This window comes from Aotus nancymaae, unplaced genomic scaffold (genome assembly GCF_030222135.1).
Source record: "Aotus nancymaae isolate 86718 unplaced genomic scaffold, 86718_ANA_hifiasm-v0.15.2.pri h1tg000250l, whole genome shotgun sequence".
Lineage (NCBI taxonomy): Eukaryota > Metazoa > Chordata > Mammalia > Primates > Aotidae > Aotus > Aotus nancymaae.
In genome coordinates, this window is record NW_026988665.1 from 2,215,837 (window position 1) to 2,233,136 (window position 17,300).

General features: G+C 56.5%; 1 protein-coding gene across 2 annotated transcripts in view; it reads right to left on the minus strand.

Moving 5' to 3' along the window:
- Positions 1-17,300, minus strand: part of CFAP74 (cilia and flagella associated protein 74) — a 71,832-nt gene that overhangs the window by 46,334 nt on the left and 8,198 nt on the right. Inside the window, exons 1-8 of one of the 2 annotated variants that reach the window (XM_064371975.1) lie at positions 15,547-16,649; positions 15,035-15,156; positions 12,911-13,030; positions 12,690-12,775; positions 9,761-9,845; positions 9,486-9,629; positions 7,969-8,067; positions 6,735-6,839 (exon numbers count right to left, since the gene is read on the minus strand). In XM_064371975.1, the coding sequence (XP_064228045.1) occupies positions 6,735-6,839; positions 7,969-8,067; positions 9,486-9,629; positions 9,761-9,845; positions 12,690-12,756 (500 nt within the window). In that variant the 5' untranslated portion in view covers positions 12,757-12,775; positions 12,911-13,030; positions 15,035-15,156; positions 15,547-16,649. Of the gene's footprint in view, positions 1-6,734; positions 6,840-7,968; positions 8,068-9,485; positions 9,630-9,760; positions 9,846-12,689; positions 12,776-12,910; positions 13,031-15,034; positions 15,157-15,546; positions 16,650-17,300 lie in introns of those variants that run through there. The other variant, XM_064371974.1, reaches the window with a different exon arrangement.

A 17,300-nucleotide genomic window follows, 5' to 3' on the forward strand; every position in this document is an offset into this window, starting at 1 on the left:
CAGGCACAGAGGGAAGAGCCTGCCCGAGCCCGGCCCGGGCGTCTGAGGTGGGCGTGCCGCCAGCTCACCCACCCACCATGGGCGGCTCCTGTCATCTGCTCAGCTGGTCAAGGAAACCTGGACCCAGGAGACACCTGCGCTGCAGAAAGCTGAGACGCCAGAAAATCACGCAGAAGAAGGAATCCGAATGTTTGGAGAGAGCCTGCTGGAAGGCTTGTTGTTGAGTTGGAGTCTCGCTCTGTCGCCCAGGCTGGAGCGCAGTGGCGCAGTCTCAGCTCACTGCGGCCTCAACCTCCCGGGCTTCACTCAGCGTCTTGAGTAGCTGGGACTACAGGTGCACGCCACCGTGCCCAGCTAAGTTTGGTATTTTTTGTAGAGATGGAGTTTCACCATGTTCCCAGGCTAATCTCAAACTCCTGGGCTCAAGCAGTCTGTCCACCTTGGCCTCCCAAAGTGTTGGGATTACAGGCGTGAGCCACTGCATCCAGCTGTTGAGAGTCTGACCACGTAGAGAAGACGTGTTTTTCGTTGTGGTTCCAGTGAGGAAAGTCCCGCGCCCTTGGAAAGCACCGAGGTGAGCTCTGAAGTGTGCGGGGACCCTGGCAGGGATGCTGCCTTTGAGGGGCTCCCAGTTGTGCCGGGAAGGTGGAGCCCTGGGGCGCTGCTGGACCTGGGAGGGAGCTGGGCTGGTTCCAGGGCGGGCAGCAGGGCAGAGTATCTCAGCGTGGATGGGTGGAAGGGGTTTTTGGCAGTAGTAATTGATTTTGGGGTCCCGTGGGCTGAAGTAGATGGGCATCCCACTAAAGTCCCCCTTTATTGGAAGAGCCGGCGTGGTCTGTCGGAAAGGGAGTGATGAAGGTTGGAGAGATGGGACCGGCTGGTTGTGGAGATGGAGGAACGCAGGCAGCTTTGGAGCTGGAAAGGGAGGACACGGATTCTCCCTGGAGGCTTCCGTGGGGGACCAGCACTGCGCACACCTTGACTTTAGCCCAGTGGGACCCGTGTCGGGCCAACGGCAAGCTCATAAATCCGCGCCCTGCTGAGCTGTGACGTTTGCAGGATTTGTCACTGCAGTGATGGGACACGGGTGCAGTCAGAGAAGCCTCAGCAGTCCTGGCCACCGTGCCTGCCGGGGTCCCGCGTGGCTGAGTGGGGTGCACCAGGAGCCTCCTCTTTGAGCTGAGCTGGGCGTGGGAAGGCGGCAGTCATGTGACAGGCTGCGCAGAACACACATGATTGCTCACAGCCCGCCTCCCAGCACCGAAGCAGGCTTCACCAGGCAGGACTCTGCCGCTTCATTCATGGGCTTAGGATGGTGTCTGGCAAGCAGTGGACACCCTCTTACCATGTGTGGGAGGATGAGTGAATGAGACTCTATCTAAGCCACCAGCACAGATTCAGGCGCCCGCAGTAGCCCCCCGGGCACAGGGATGGGGCACACGCAAGGCTGGCACAGGCGCTCAGGACCCGGAGGTGGTATGCGGGGGCAGGGTCGTCTCCAGGGCCTCCTTGGGGGGTTCCTGGGGCCCGCTGGCCAGGAAATGCCCGTGAGGCCAGTCCACAGATGCTTCTGCCAGCCTGTGCCCCCCACAGAAGCAGACCCCAGCTCGGGAGGCCCTGGGAACCACAGGAACGCATCCCTTCCCTTGCCGGGACGCGGGTCTCAGGAGCAGGCAGGTGCCGGCCACGCCTCAGGAGACAGCTCTGCAGCTCTCACTCGGCGTGGCTCAGGGAAGGGCGGGCGCTGCACTTCTCGGAGTGGACCCAGAGTGTGAGGACGTTGGGGTCCCATGAGGCTGCTCCCAAAAGAGTCCTCCATAGGGAAGTGGACAGGAGACCTGGGTGTGGCTTAGCTGGCCTCGTTCCCGGCCGCCCCGCAGCTGCTTGGGTCAGGATGGCATGTGTTAGTCCGTTCTCACACTGCTAATAAAGACGCAGCCGAGACTGGGTAATTTATAAAGGAAAGAGGTTTGATGGACTCACAGTTCCACATTGCTGGGGAGGCCTCACAACCACAGGGGAAGGTGAATGAGGAGCAAAGCCACGTCTTACATGGCGGCAGGCAAGGCAGCCTGTGCGGGGAACCACCCTTTATAAAACCATCCATCTCGGCCGGGCACGGTTGCTCACGCCTGTGATCCAGCACTCTGGGAGGCCGAGGTAGGCGGATCACAAAGTCAGCAGTTTGAGATCAGCCTGACAACATGGTGATACCCCATCTCTGCTAAAAATAGAAACATTAGTCAGGCACGGTGGCAGGCGCCTGTAGTCCCAGCTACTTGGGAGGCTGAGGCAGGAGAATCACTTGAATCTGGGAGGTGGAGGTTGCGGTGAGCGGAGATTGCGCCACTGTACTCCAGCCTGGGCGACAAGAGCGAAACTCCATCTCAAAAAAAAATCATCCATCTCATGAGACTTATTCCCTACCGTGAGAAGAGTATGAGGGAAACTGCCCCAATAATTCAATTATCTCCACCCGGCCTCGCCTTGACACACGGAGATTATTACAATTCAAGGTGAGATCCGGGTGGGGACAGGGCCGCATGTCACGGTATGAGGCTCGGCAGGGCTCAGCCACCGGAACGCTGCCCTCCAAGGTCCCACCTCACGCGGCTCTCTGAGCTGCTCACGCGCCGTGTTTCATCCAACGCGACTTCCGGCAAGGCGATCGTTTTGCAGGCGTGATGGGCAAACCGCACCGGCCTCCCAGCGTGCTCCAGCTCCTCGCGTGCACAGCAGCTGGTCCTGGTGGCGCTGCGTGTGAGACGCAGCCGTGCGGAATCCAGTCTCCAAGATGACAATAGGGACCCCGGGGTGTTCACACCGGAGCCCCTCCACAGGGTCTTGGGCCAGCCTGGACACAGCAACGGTGACAGCGTCGCCTCCAGACGACATGCAGCTTCTATTTCTGTCTCTCAGACTGCACGGGGGCTGCTTGGGGGACTTGGGGGTCACTCAGGGCACAGCCCCATGAGGAGGTCCCTATCACACACACCCAGAGCTGCAGCCAGCGGCCGGGTGAGTGAGCACGGGAATAGGTCTCCCCACTCAGCGGGCCCGCGGCAGCACCCATGTGGCTGGCACCTCGTGAGCCACCCTGACCCCGACCCTCAGAAACCAAGGCCATCACGCCCGCTGCCTTAGGTGGCTAAGGGCTGGGTGGCTCGTTCTGTGGCTGCAGATGACACGCACAGTGTGGCAGCAGGGACATGAGCTGGGCAAGGTTCAGGCGCCGTCTCCAGAACGCAGCTTGTGTCCCGAAGCAGCAGCCAGCCTTGTGCCGGCCACTTGCCCCAGAGCCACAACCGAGGACTCCTGGAAGCAGGGACTGCGCTCCCCAAGCTGCCCCTCTCGCACACCCGTGGCTACTTCTGTGCCTTTTGCACTGGGCTCTATTGCTTAGGAAGCCCCCGTTCCAGAGGGAGGAGGCCTTGAAGAGAGACCCCGAAACAATTCCATTGACTGGAAGCTGAAACTGCGCCTCGCCATCTGGTGCTCCTTACACCCCGGACCCAGACACAAGGAAAGGAGTTTCCACATTGGCCACGGAGACCTTGACTGTGAGTGGGAGGGGATGCTACCTCCAATGGGGCCCAGTGGGAACATGCCTGGAACCCGGGGACCCTCGGGGGCCGGCACAGTCATTCCCAGCAGGGAAGTGAATGAATAGTGGGCAGCTCCCCAAGCACGGGGCCACACATGACACCCAGCTGTGTACAGACACAGGGCCACGTGAGACACCCAGCCAGGGACACACACAGGGACACATGCAGGGCCATGTGGGACACCCAGCTGTGGACACATGGAGGGACACGCAGGACACCCAGCCGTGGACACAGGAACATACAGGACGCCCAGCTGTTGACACATGCATGGCCACACAAGATGCCCAGCCTGGACACGCACAGGGACACGCGGGGGCACACAGGATGCCCAGCCTGGACACGCACAGGGACACGCGCGGGGGCACACAGGATGCCCAGCCGTGGACACATGGGGCCATCCGTGAGCCCCTGCGTCAGGCTGCACCCGGCAGCCAGGCACTGGGGAGCTCACTGCAAGCGTCCGCTGGCAAAGTCCTAGAAGACCTAACCCCACAGGCGGAGAGCAGACCAGAGGTGGCCTGGTGGGGTGGGGCTGCCCACTTAGGCTGTGCGGGGAATGTTCTGGATGCTTTGTACTGCATGCAAATTAGACCAAGATAAAGCTGAGTCAAAGTCCACGGGCAGCCAGCAGCAGCCAGGCCCCCAGGAGGAGGGCAGCAGGTGGGTTCCGGGGGCTCGGGGCCGTGCAAGGAGAGTCCGGAGTCCGGGGCCGGCTGTGGGGAGGGATGGGCCAGCTACCTGCCTGAACTGCGGATGGTGGGAGGCAGGGTTCTCGCCATCAGAGAAGGTGGGTGAGCACAGACCTGCGGCTTTGGTTGCAATTGGAATTATAGATGTGAACGGGAGGTTTTCAACGCAGGCAGGCAGGCAGGCAGGCAGGCAGGCAGGCAGGCAGGCAGGCAGGCAGGCAGAGCCTCTGTCTACCGCCGGTCAAGGGGCTGGGTCCAGGCAGGGGCAGGGAAGAGTAAGGGGAACCTGAGCCTCTCACTGTGCCCGGAAATGCCCACAGAGCGACAGGGACACGAACGCAGGATGTGGAAGGAAGCCGCCGCCAAACGTGGGGCGGCTGGGGCACCCAGACGAATCACGACGGGCTGGATCACAGCCCCAGGGACGCAGCAAGCCGAGCAGGCAAACACGGAGGAGGGAACGCTGTCCTGACGGTGGGAAGCCAAGTGACCGGAAGGAATGGGGAACTGGAAACCACCCCTTAGACGCCATGACGGCAGGAAACGTGGACGGATGCCAGCGCCGTGGGATTTCCCGGCCTCAGCGCTTCTCCCCGCGGGCTGCGCGTCAGTTTCCAGGGAAACGGCATCACCGCACTGAAGAAGCCCACGGCCCCACGGCGGAGCCGGCAGCCATCACGTGTCCCACGAGGGGACACCGAGGGGAACAGCTCATCACCCCCGGACGCATTGAGCACGGGCGCCACGCGGGACAGCCCCGGCCTGTGATCTCAGAGCCATGAGCTCTGCCTGTCCCAGAAGGACCAAGGCTCTTCCTGACTGGGAGGCGAAGGAGCCACCCTCACACAACGCCCACGTGGGCTCCAGGGACGGCTCCCGGACGGGGGTCTGGGTGCCATTTTGCAGCTCTTCTCTAAGTTCGGAATTGTTTCAAAGTAAGACTTTTTGTTTTTGAGACGGAGTTTCACTCTCGTTGCCCTGGTTGGAGTGCAATGGCACGATCTTGGCTCATCGTAACCTTCGCCTTCCAGGTTCAAGCGATTCTCCTGCCTCAGACTCCCAAGTAGCTGGGATTACAGGCATGAGCCACCATGCCCGGCTAATTTTTGTATTTTTAGTAGAGATGGGGTTTCACCATGTTGCCCAGGCTGGTCTTGAACTCCTGACCTCAGATGATCCGCCTGCCTTGGCCTCCCAAAGTGCTGGGATTACAGGCGTGAGCCACTGGGCACAGCCGAAAGCTTTTTGTTTTTTTTTTAAAGAAGTAGACGATCACAGCGACCTCATGAAGTGAGGTCTTCCAGGGTTCATCAGCCCCGTGAACCGTCCAGGGTTCATTAGCCCTGTGGAGCCCCCAGCCCCGGCACAGGTGCTGCTGAGCAGTGAGAGGTGGGCACAAAACAGCCAGTCGTCAAAGGAGGACCACGGGGACGGTGCTCTCCTCCACGCTCAGCGGCAGCTGGGTTCAGTGGCCTCCCCTGCACCCCTCCTGCTGCCACACAGTGGGCCATGGTGCAGGGCACTGGACGCCAGCTTGAGTCACGACCACATCACAGCTAGCTCGGGTCAGAGATTGGCTCAGGGCCCAGTGCTGTCTTCGGTGGGGTGGGGCCGAGATGTTAGGTCGCAGGAGGCTGGCAGTACGGGATGGGCACTCTTGCGGGCAGGGTGGCCTGAGGCCAGCACTCAGCCCTCTCTGTTTCCCCTGCCCTGCCTAGGCAGGAAGGCTCAGGTCATCCCAGGCACCTGTAGGGTCAGTGCCGTGGACACAGACCTGGCCGCGGCTCCCGGGACCGGGGGGCTGTGTGGTTTGGGAGTCCTTCCTGAGGTCAGTTCAGGGTCCCCTCGGTCACTCTGAGCAACTCGTGCACCTTCCCAAACCCCTTCTTGCCAAACTCGTCAGAGGCCACTTGACGCATCCAACCCCAGCTCCACAGGGAAGTATTCAGGGCGAGGAGGCAGCTTCTCTCCCGGCCTCTGCAAACCCAGCTCGCCGTTCTGTGGACGCACAGAGCATCAGAAACCAGGAAGGAGGAAAAGGAACCTGATTGTGCCAGGAGCACAAGCAAACCCAGAGAAACTGAAAAACTCCCCCTTCCGACCACGGCTTTCATCAAAACTGAAAAACTCCTCCTTCCGACCACGGCTTTCATCAAAACTGAAAAACTCCTCTCCTCCTTCCGACCACGGCTTTCATCAAAACTGAAAAACTCCTCCTTCCCACCACGGCTTTCATCAAAACTGAAAAACTCCTCCTTCCCACCACGGCTTTCATCAAAACTGAAAAACTCCTCCTTCCCACCACGGCTTTCACCCAGTCTTCTTTCCATCTCCCAGCCGTTTGCCAGTCGAGTGCAGAACAGAACCCCCCAGATCTGGTTCTCCGCCCGTAGGTGGGAAGGACCCGCCCACTGCCAGCCCTGGCTCTGCCCCGACTCACTCGCTCTCCTTCAGCACGGCCTCAGTTCTCAACTGCAGGTCGCTCTCGTTCTCTAGCTCCGCAAACAGGCGTCTGGACACGGCCTGGAGACGGCCCACGGCAGCCCTGCAGAGGTGAAGGGACAGGCCGGGTGTGCGTCAGGCCTGGGTCACCCCGGGGCCACCCAGGTTCACCTGGCACCCCTTGGCCTCCTCTCCCTCAGGAGGGAAGTCTTGGAGCTGGGCCACGGAGCAGGTGAGGAGCGTGGGGCCGGCGGGAGGCTCTCCCCATGCCCACTTCCCACTGGGCAGGTGGTCACACATGACAAGCCCCAGGCCCTCGTGTCGGGGCCGCCCTGGGTCCCTCCCTCCCTCCTGCTCCCCTTCTGGTGTCATCCACCCCAGTGCACATCCAGTGCCAGCCCAGCCACGCTCCTAGAGACCACTTCCTGGGCAGTGGACAGTGTGCCCATGAGAGCCGCACAGCGCGATGCCGGCCGGAGGTCCCAGCCGTGTGCACGCAGGAGGTGGGCTTTCAGCAGCTGGCTGGGAACGGCGGTCACCCCTACATCCCGAGTTACACGGTCCAGGAATGAGGCAGGTCAAAACCCCACAGAGGCCTGGGCAGCCTCATCGGCTCCTCGACCCTCAGGCCCCCAGCCCACAGTGGCCAGGAGCCCTTACCCCCAAGGCCAGGAGGAGCTGCTGGTTCCCTTGCCCCTGGCTGCTGGGCCTCCACTCCGCTCCACGGCTGCACCAGCCACTCCAGGACAGGCACCCTGCTGGGGCCTTCCAAGCGCTGGGCTGGGCTGAGCTCTGCAGGCCCTGCAGGCGCCCCGTGTCCCCGGAGTCGGAGGCCAGGCCGGAGCTCAGGCAGCGGAGCCACGCTCAGGGATGCAGGGACTGTCAGTTCCCCCAGGCCCTCCCGCCTGTGAGCAAGCATGGGACCCATGTGGGACTCTCACCTCTCACCCCGCCCGGGCGGCCTTGCTCTGCTGCTCCAGGCAAGAGCGGCCCCAGGGGCCTTCCCCTGACCACTGACCCACACGCCCTGCCTCCCAGTGACCCAGCTCCGGCGCCCTCCGGCCCCGGCTTTGACGACCTCACGTGCTTCTGTGTGTGTGTCGTGGTCTCACCCTGGGGCTCCTCACTGGCCTGAACACAGCAGGCGCCTTGTGCTCCCCTTCCGGAGAAGGAATGAGCCTCTGGCCCTGATCTCACACCCGGTTCCCTGCCGTCGGGTGAGGGCCACCTACGTGTTGCCGGCCTGTCCTTCTGCGGTGATCTCGGCCGCCGTGGCCTCCTGCTGCCTGCGGGTCAGGTCTTGCCTCTGCCGACAGGCGCGCAGCTCCCCTCTGGAACGAGGAAGCGAGGGTCAGACGATGCTTCCCTGAAACTCCAGCTTCCGAAGTGGCAGTGGGGCTGGGGAGGCAGGGCCAGGCCCCAGAGGCCTCCTCGTCCAGGCCAGGGGTCTCTCTAACACCTTCAAGCCACACAAGAAGGGTCTTGTTGTCCATTTTTGGAAAACTCTGCCCAGGGGCAGCAGTGTGGCCCCCACCCGAAGGTGAGGTGGTCTCGGGGCCGAGGACGGCGCAGGAGCAGGAGGGAACCCGTGTCTGCGTCAGTGAGTCAATGCGTGGTGGGAGGTCTGGGGGCCACGGGAGGGGACGCAGCTGCAGCTCCTCCACAGCCTTCCAGGGTGCAGACCAGGCCGGCCTGGATCGCCAGCGGGACGTGGGCCGGAAGGAACCCCAGTTCACACACTAGCTCCTGGGGTGACCCTGACCTCAGTCAATGACAGAGCAAAGCCCCGAGCACGAGCTCTGGGGGTCACTTTGTGTTTTTGCTTTTTTTCGACACAGAGCCTCACTTGTTACCCAGGCTGGAGTGCAGTGGTGCAATCTCGGCTCACCGCAGCCTCCGCCTCCCGGGTTCAAGTGATTCTCCTGCCTCAGTCTCCCGAGTAGCTGGGATTACAGGCGCCTGCCACCACGCCCGGCTAATTTTTGTATTTTTAGTAGAGACGGGGTTTCACTGTGTTAGCCAGGCTGGTCTTGAACTCCTGACCTCAGGTGATCCACCCGCCTCGGCCTCCCAAAGTGCTGGGATTACAGGCGTGACCCCTGTGGCCGGCCGTGATGGTCACTGGGAAGATGCACGGCCGCTCCAGGGGCGTATGAGGGAAATCGTAGTTTCCGTAGGTTAAGAACCCGTGTTAGGCGCCCAAGTTATGCAGTAAAACGTTTGTCGTTTAATTTTTTATTTTTAAAGACAGGGCCTTGCTCTGTCGCCCAGGCTCCCTGCAGCCTTGACCTCCTGGGCTCGAGCCTCCCGAGTAGCTGGGACCACAGGCGCACCACCGTCCCAGCCGAATGTTTTGATTTTTGAGGAGACACTGAAATATTTAGGAGTGAAGTAGCCTGTCTGTAATTTGCTTTAAAATAATTTAGCAAAAACCCCGTAGATATAAAATACCGACACACACATACACAGAGAAAGAAACTACAGCGAAAGCTTGACAGCCGGTGACTCTAGGGGACGCTGGGGTGGCAGGGCACTTGTTTGCGCCTTCTCTGTGGGAAGAGGGCTGGGAGCGCCGGGCGCCAGCTCCTGGGTGGAGCTTGCAGAGCTTCTCCTCCACCGAGACCCTGGGAGACCCTCCCGGGCAGGCTCCCAGGGTGGTGCCGGGCACAGGACCACCCCTGCGGCACCCGTGTCACGGCCTGGGGGGGCAGCGGGAGGCGGCAGGCGCAGCGGCCTCAGCCCCGCTCACCTCGTCTTCTCAATGAAGAGGTCTTGCTGCTCACGCATCTCATCCAGGGCGCTCAGGTTCCGTCGCAGGTGAGACGCCTGCATTCTGTCCTCAGCTGTTTTTCTCTTCATTTTATCAGCACCAGTATCTTGTTCTTTCACTGACCTTAGGATGAAAAGGACGCCTTCTCGGTGAGGCCTTCGGGGCAGGTGCCTGACAATTCCGCCTTCGCTGCGGGGCTGCAGCCTGTGGGAGGGAGGGAGCAGCCCCCACCCGCACCCCGCCCCAGGAGCCACCTGCTGCGTTCTGGGTCCGCGTCATCCTCCGCTTCCTGCAGAAGAGATCTGATGTCGAAGCCCGGATCCTCTAATTCATGTCTTTCTAGAGATCAAGGCAAGGGTTAAAAAACACAAAACAGATTGAGCATTTGCGCCTGAAGTTGGAGGGTGTAAGGGACCCAGGGCAGCAGGCACGGGCAGAGGCGAACAGCCCAGGGGCTCCGCGGGATTGGGGTGCTGGCACCCAGAGAGAGCGAGCAAGCCAGGGCTGCTCGCCTTTGCAGACGAACGGGGGCGGGGGCGGGGGCGCCAGGGCACAGCACAGCTCAGCTTGTGCCCGGAGAAAGAGTTAAGCTGCCACCCTGAAGGCAGCGGGCGTGGGAGCCGCGGGACCGAGCAGCCAGGCCAGGCAGACAGTGTGAGAAAGCCGAGCTGCTGTTGGAGGAAGTCCCTGCTCACCTGCCCGAGGCCCCCAAGTGCCCCTTCTGCTCCCCCGCCCACTCCCTTTGGACCTCAACGTGACATTTGGCGTAGCCGTGAGTCTGACACAGAGTCTCGCTCTGTCGCCCAGGCTGCAGTGCGGTGGCTCCATCTTGGATCTCTGCAGCCTTCGCCTCCCAGGTTCAAGGCCTCCTCCCACCTCAGCCTCCCGAGTAACTGAGACTAGAGGCGTCTTCCACCACGCCTGGCTAATTTTTATGTTTTCAGTAGAGGGTTTCCCCATGATGGCCAGGGTGGTCTTGAACTCCTGACTTCAAGTGACCCACCCACCTTGGCCTTCCAAAGTGCTGGGATTACAGGTGTGGGCCACCACACCCGGTCAGTTTTTTGTTTGGTGTTTGTTTTGAGATGGAGTCTTTCTCTGTCGCCCAGGCTGGACTGCAGTGGCGCAATCTCGGCTCACTGCAACCTCCACCTCCTGGGTTCAAGCGATTCTCCTGCCTCAGCCTCCCGAGTAGCTGGGATTACAGACACACACCACCACACCCAGCTAATTTTTGTATTTTTAGTAGAGACGGGGTTTCACCATGTTGGCCAGGCTGGTCTCGAACTCCTCACCTCAGGTCATCCACCTGCCTCGGCCTCCCAAAATATTGGGATTACAGGCGCGAGCCACCGCGCCCAGCCTACCCACCAGTTTTAGGATAAATCCAGGGACCCCTGGGAGTTCCTTAGTGTCTTTCAGAGCCTGCGGGTGAAGCTGTCTTCAGCATCACATCGGCTTCTCGTCTGTCTTCTCACTGTCTTTCCATGAGTGTACAGCGGAGTCCCCCAGAGGTCACAGGACACGTGACGTCACAGCACGTAGCTGTGAGACTCCAGCTGCCTTCCGGGAAACCAGACTCGACGTTACTGCTAATAGGTTTGTTATTGCCATTTTAAATGACGAAGTATTGAAATGTTTTCAGCTTTAATTTTTGGCACAGCAAGTATTGAAAGACATAGGCAACAGAAGCAAATGTTCTCTGGGTCTTCAGTAATTTTTAAGAATGGAAAGGGGTTCTCAGGCAAAGAGGCTGAAGGTCACTGTCTCAGAAGATTACAGTGGACTTCTGGCAAAACACGGCAAGTTCAACACGGGTTTTCTCCCTTTATTAAATCTCAGTAAAAATGACGGAAAAGGCAGAAAGCCACAGTCACAGGGGAGCAGGAGAGGGAGACGGGGGGGGCGGTGGGAGAAGGCCACACAGCGCCGGGAGACGGGCCGCTGACTCAGCACACAACAGAAGCCAAAATGAGGTGGGGAGGGGAGTGGGGGTGGGAAGGAAACGTGCTTCCAGATCGGGATGGCCGCCTGTGCCCAGAGCTAGAACCAAATCAAGGCACGTCTCAGAAAAATTTCAGATCATCAGAGATTTTTTAAAAAAAGCTTCCAGGGAAAGAAAACAAAAATAGGTCACATTCAAAGGACTGGGATAAAAATGGCACCGGATTTCTCAATACTGATGTTGCAAACTAGAAAACTACGGTCGGCCGCTTTCGAAATCTCAGCCACGATTCGTCCTTCTTTCAAATAAAGACAATAATATAAGCTCCCTCTTTGAGAGAAAAATGTGTGTAAAAGCTCTCCTCTCCCAGAATAAAGGGAATTAAAGGGGGACTATGAAGCATGTCATTTTTCTTTCTTGTTGCTGAGACTTGTGTTACTGTGAAAGAAGCTTTATTGGCCGGGCATGGTGGTTCACGTCTGTAATCCCAGCACTTTGGGAGGCCGAGGCAGGCGGATCACAAGGTCAAGAGATCAAGGTCATCCTGGCTAACGTGGTTGTGGGAGGTAGAAAAGTTCCTCTTTAAGATTTCCTTGCTTGTTAAAGAATAAGTGTGCTAATAACTTTGTGAAGCCCTATCCTATGCAGCTGTTAGACACGCCGTGCTCACAGGCACATGGTACATTCTGTGCCCTTGTACTTTAACCAGGATATCTGTGCTGGACGTGCTCACAGGCATGTCCCAGCTCTCCATGGCTTTGACCTGTTTAGAGAAGCTTTAAGTTGTTAGCCAGTCGGGTTTTAGTTTAGGTTGTGAGGTCTGGCTCCAGCCAACGGAGATCAGACGCAGCGGTAAGGACGACCCCACACGCGTAAAGGATAAATTTGTGTGTTTTCCTTTGTTCATTGTACTCTCATGACAAGATGGCTAGCGAGAGCACCTTCCTGCGGTCCAGGAAGTAAAAGTTGCGTTGCTGAAAGATCCTTTGTCTCAGTGCTGATTTTCCTTTGTGGCACGAGCATCTGTTTCCAACAACGGTGAAACCCCGTCTCTACTAAAATACAAAATTAAATGGGCATGGTGGCGGGCGCCTGTAATCCCAGCTACTCAGGAGGTTGAGGCAGGAGAATCGCTTGAACCCAGGAGGCAGAGGTTGCAGTGAGCCGAGATCGCTCCACTGCACTCTTGCCTGGCAACAGCGCAAGACTCAGTCTCAAAAAAAAAAAAGCTTTATTACCGTCTTCCAAAAGCGGGGAATTGTCCGAAAGCTCATCCTCAGGGAACAGGCCGCTGTCATCTTCCATGCTGGGAGATAGAAATTAGCTACAAAAGATGACCACAAAATACAGATCAATAAGATAATAGATTAAAAGAAACTATGAATGAACAATTTCTCTTAAAGAAGATATTAAGAAAATAAACCACAGATTGGGAAGGATATCTGCAGCACACACATACCTGACGCAGGTCTTGTATCTGGAACACACAAAGCGCTCCCACCAACCACATCAAGTCCAAATGCCAGTTTAACAGGTCAAAAGAGGCCAGGTGTGGTGGCGCACACCTGTAATCCCAGCACTGTGAGAGGCCGAGGCAGGTGGATCACCTGAGGTCAGGAGTTCCAAACCAGCCTGGCCAACATGCTGAGGCTACAGTGAGCTGTGATGGTGCCACTACGCTCCGGCCTGGGCAACAGAGTGAGACTCTGTCACAAAGAAAACAAAATTGCCCAAGAGCATCCCGGAGTATCACTTTACACTCCCACCGCAAACACAAAATTGAAATAATTAAATACAAAATTAGCCATGCATGGTGGCGTGCGCCTGTAATCTTAGCTACAAAGGAGGCTGAGGCAGGAGAATGGCTTGAAACCCAGGAGGTGGAGGTGAGCAGAGATCGTACCACTGCACTCCAGCCTGGGGACAGGAGCGAAACTCCATCTCAAAAAAAGAAAAAAAAAGTCAAAAGCTTTGGAATAGCCACGAAAAAGAGATATACAAATGGCCGATATGGTGCCGAACCTCTGTGTAACATCAGCGTCTTCAGGGAAATGCGGATGAAGCCATAACGAGACGCCGCTAGACTGATTGGAACGCCTGAGACCAAAGCGCTGCTGGCCGCCAGCACTGGCAAGGCTCTGGAAGGCTGGCATCGGCGCGCGTAGCCGGTGGGAGCGTAAAGGGATGTTCTGGAACACGGTGGGGCAACGTCTTTTTTCTTTTGTGACAGGGTCTCACTCTGTTGCAGTCACAGCTCACTGCAGCCTCAAACTCCTGGGTTCAAGCAATCTTCCTGCCTCAGCTTTGCAAGTGGCTAAGACCACACGCATATACCAACATGGCCTGCTAATTTTTAAATTATTGGTGGAGAGAGAGGGTCTCTCTGTGCTGCCCAGGCTGGTCTTGAACTCCTGGTCTCAGCCAGGATTCGCCCACCTCAGCCTCCCGAAGTGCTGGGATTATAAGCTTGAACCACTACATCTGGCACCAAAAATAATTCTTAAATAACTTCAACATTATCGTTACACTTCGGTTATCATTTTGGGAATGTTAGGAGGTTGCTCGTGTGGAACTCTAGGTACTGAATCTTATGCGTCCACATGTTGGAATTAAGTGATTTCACTTAAGAAACAGGCCGGGCGCGGTGGCTCACGCCTGTCATCCCAGCACTTTGGGACGCTGAGGCGGGCGGATCACTTGAGGTCAGGAGTCTGAGACCAGCCTGGCCAACATGGTGAAACCCCATCTCTAGTAAAAATACAAAAACTAGCCAGGTGTGGTGGCAGCACCTGTAGTCCCAGCTACTCGGGAGGCTGAGGCAGGAGAATTGCTTGAGCCCAGGAGGCAGAGGTTGCACTGAGCTGAGATCGCACCACGGCACTCCAGCCTGGGCGACAGAGGGACACTCTGTCTCAAAGAAAGAAAAAAGAAACAATGTTAAAATGACAAACTCTTTAGTTCCTTAATTTTTCTGGTGAAAATTAAATTTAATGTCTAACTTCCTTTTATTTTTTTGAGACGGGGTTTGACTCTGTCGCCCAGCCTGGAGTACAGTGGTGCGATCATAGCTCACGGCAGCCTCGAACTCCTGGGCTCAACTGATGCTTCTGCCTCAGCCTCCCAAGTAGCTGGGACTACAGGCACGCACCACCACACCCAGCTAGTTTTTGTATTTTCTGTAGAGACGGGGTTTCGCCATGTTGCCCAGGCTGATCTCAAACTTTTGAGATTAAGTGATCCACCTGCCTTGGCCTTCCAAAGTGTTGGAATTACAGGCGTGAACCACGGCGCTCGCCCAAGAAACCCTATTTTCTGCTACACCTTAAGTGCGTGATTGGTTTTAATGCCTATCAATCACACTGTGCTTGCACCATGATTGATATACAAAAGAGCTGATGTCAAATGCTTATCAATCAGCAGGGCACAGTGGCTCACCCCTGTCACCCCAGCAGCACGGGAGCCTGAGGTGGGAGGATCTCCTGAGGCTGGGAGTTTGCGACCAGCCTGAGCAACATAGTGAGACCACATCTCTAGGGAAAAAAAAAAAAAGTAAAAGAATGTAGCCAGGCGAGGTGGTGCACACCTGTAGGTCCGCCTGTTCGGGAGGCTGAGGTGGGAGGGTCACCTGAACCCAGGAGGTCGAGGCTGCAATGAGCCGTGATTGCACCAATGCAGTCCAGCCTGGGCGCCACAGCAATACTCCATCTCAAAAAAACAAAAAAGAAAGAAAGCTTATAAGTCAACGTACCTATTATGGAGACACAATGGGAAGGTTAGCACTACTATTTCACATTGAAATAATGCGTAATTCCAGGTGAAATGTACATAAATGTTGACATTATGTGCGACATGCTAAAACCGTAAAATTGTGGAGGACTGTTTTTCATCGCTCAACTTAGCAACTGCTTCAGAATAATTCACTAAAAGTATTTTCAATGCCTAGCCATGTTTCCTGAATAAATTATTAATATATCAATGCCGTAATTTTTTAAACTTACAAGGAAACAATTGCATTTTAAAGTCCTGAGAGGCAGAATTTAAAGGCATCTTGTAAAATTCCAACCATACTTTTCCCACTTGAAAGAACTGATTAACCTGCTAGTCTTTGAATGGCAGCGTTTTCAGAAAACACTTAGAAGATGGTCAAAGCTTGTGACTTCCCTGTGGCTTCCATGACCTCGTTTTGCTGGACACCCAGCGGATGACAGCCGTATAAAAGGTGTCATTGCGCACACGCAGGTCCAGTCAAGGTGATCACACGAAGCCACAGACACTTGGAGCCTCGGTTTAAGACGGCACTTCCAACAGGCGTTCACCCCCGATCGCTCCCGAGTCCTCACTAACAGGAGGGGCAGATGGGAGAAGCAGGAGGTGGAGGGATGAGGGTAGCTGGTCCTGCAGATGGAGGCGCTGCCTGACCCTCTGCAGGGAAGCTGTGAAAGGTCCAGGAATGGGCAGCTTCGGGTGCTTCTCAGGTGGGAGCAGCGGGATGGGAGAACCCAGAGGCCCATGGAAGGGCGCTGAAGCAGCAGTGGGAGCTCCGCTGTGAACATGGCTGCCCAGCGTGCCGGCGTCACACCGAGAATCATCCAGAAATGCTGGGTAGAGCTGTACTTTAATTCTCGTGAATATGTTGAAGCCCTAGCCAGGCGCGGTGGCTCAGGCCTGTCATCCCAGCACTTTGGGAGGTCGAGGCGAGCGGATCATTTAAGGTCAGGAGTTTGAGACCAGCCTGGCCAGCACGGTGAAACACCATCTCTACCAAAAATACAAAAATGCGGATTTGAAGTTGTTGAGTCTTCCTGGTGAATTGAACATGTGGTTATAAGGTGACCCCACTGCTGGGCGTGCTGGCGGCACCTGTAATCCCAGCTACTCAGGAGGCTGAAGCAGGAGAATCGTTTGAACCCCGGAGGTGGAGGTTGCAGTGAGCCGAGATGGTGCCACTGCACTCCAGCCTTGGTGACAGAATAAGACTCAGTCTCAAAAAAAAAAAAAAAAAGTTGAAGAACAGATAAAATAAGAAACTTTCAAGTAAAGGTAAAAATACAGATGAAATAACCAAGCTAAAGGGAAGCACGTTGTTGAAAACAAGAGGAAAACCAAACTCACTTCTTTTATTTTGCGGGGACAGAGTCTCGCTCTGTCACCCAGGCTGGAGTGCAAGGGTGTGGTCTTGGCTCACCGCAACCTCCGCCTCCCGGGTTCAAGCAATTCTTGTGCCTCAGCCTCCCGGATAGCTGGGATTACAGGCGCCCGCCACCATGCCTGGTTATGTTTTGTATTTTTGGTAGAGACGGGGTTTCACTATGTTGGCCAGGCTGGTCTCGAACTTCTGACCTCAAGTGATCCACCTGCCTCAGCTTCCCGAAGTGCTGGAATTACAGGCGTGAACCACTGCGCCTGGCCAAACTCTCCACTATTTAAAAGAGACATCTAAAATACAAGCTTAAGAAGCATTACATTTTAAAAGTCAGAAAGAAATGCAGAAACCATAAGTAGGAAGGTAGTGGAATTGTCTGGAAATAGGCAAAATACTTAGGCAAAAAGCAGGAACACCAGTGGGGCCACATTGTAACCACGTGCTCAATTCACCGGGAACACTGACAACTTCAGACCTGCATTTAACGTTCGCTGATCAGATTACTCATTGGTCAAAGTATTCATTACAGGTGCTACTTTAGACATATGAAAAAGAGAGAAAAATATCAAATTAAGTGTATGTCCTCCTGTGGCTTCTAAGTGGACTAGCAACAACAGACAGAAGGTCTCCTGAAATATCGGCTGGGTGCAGTGGCTCATGTCTGTCAGCCCAGCACTTCGGGAGGCTGAGGCCGGCGGGTCACTTG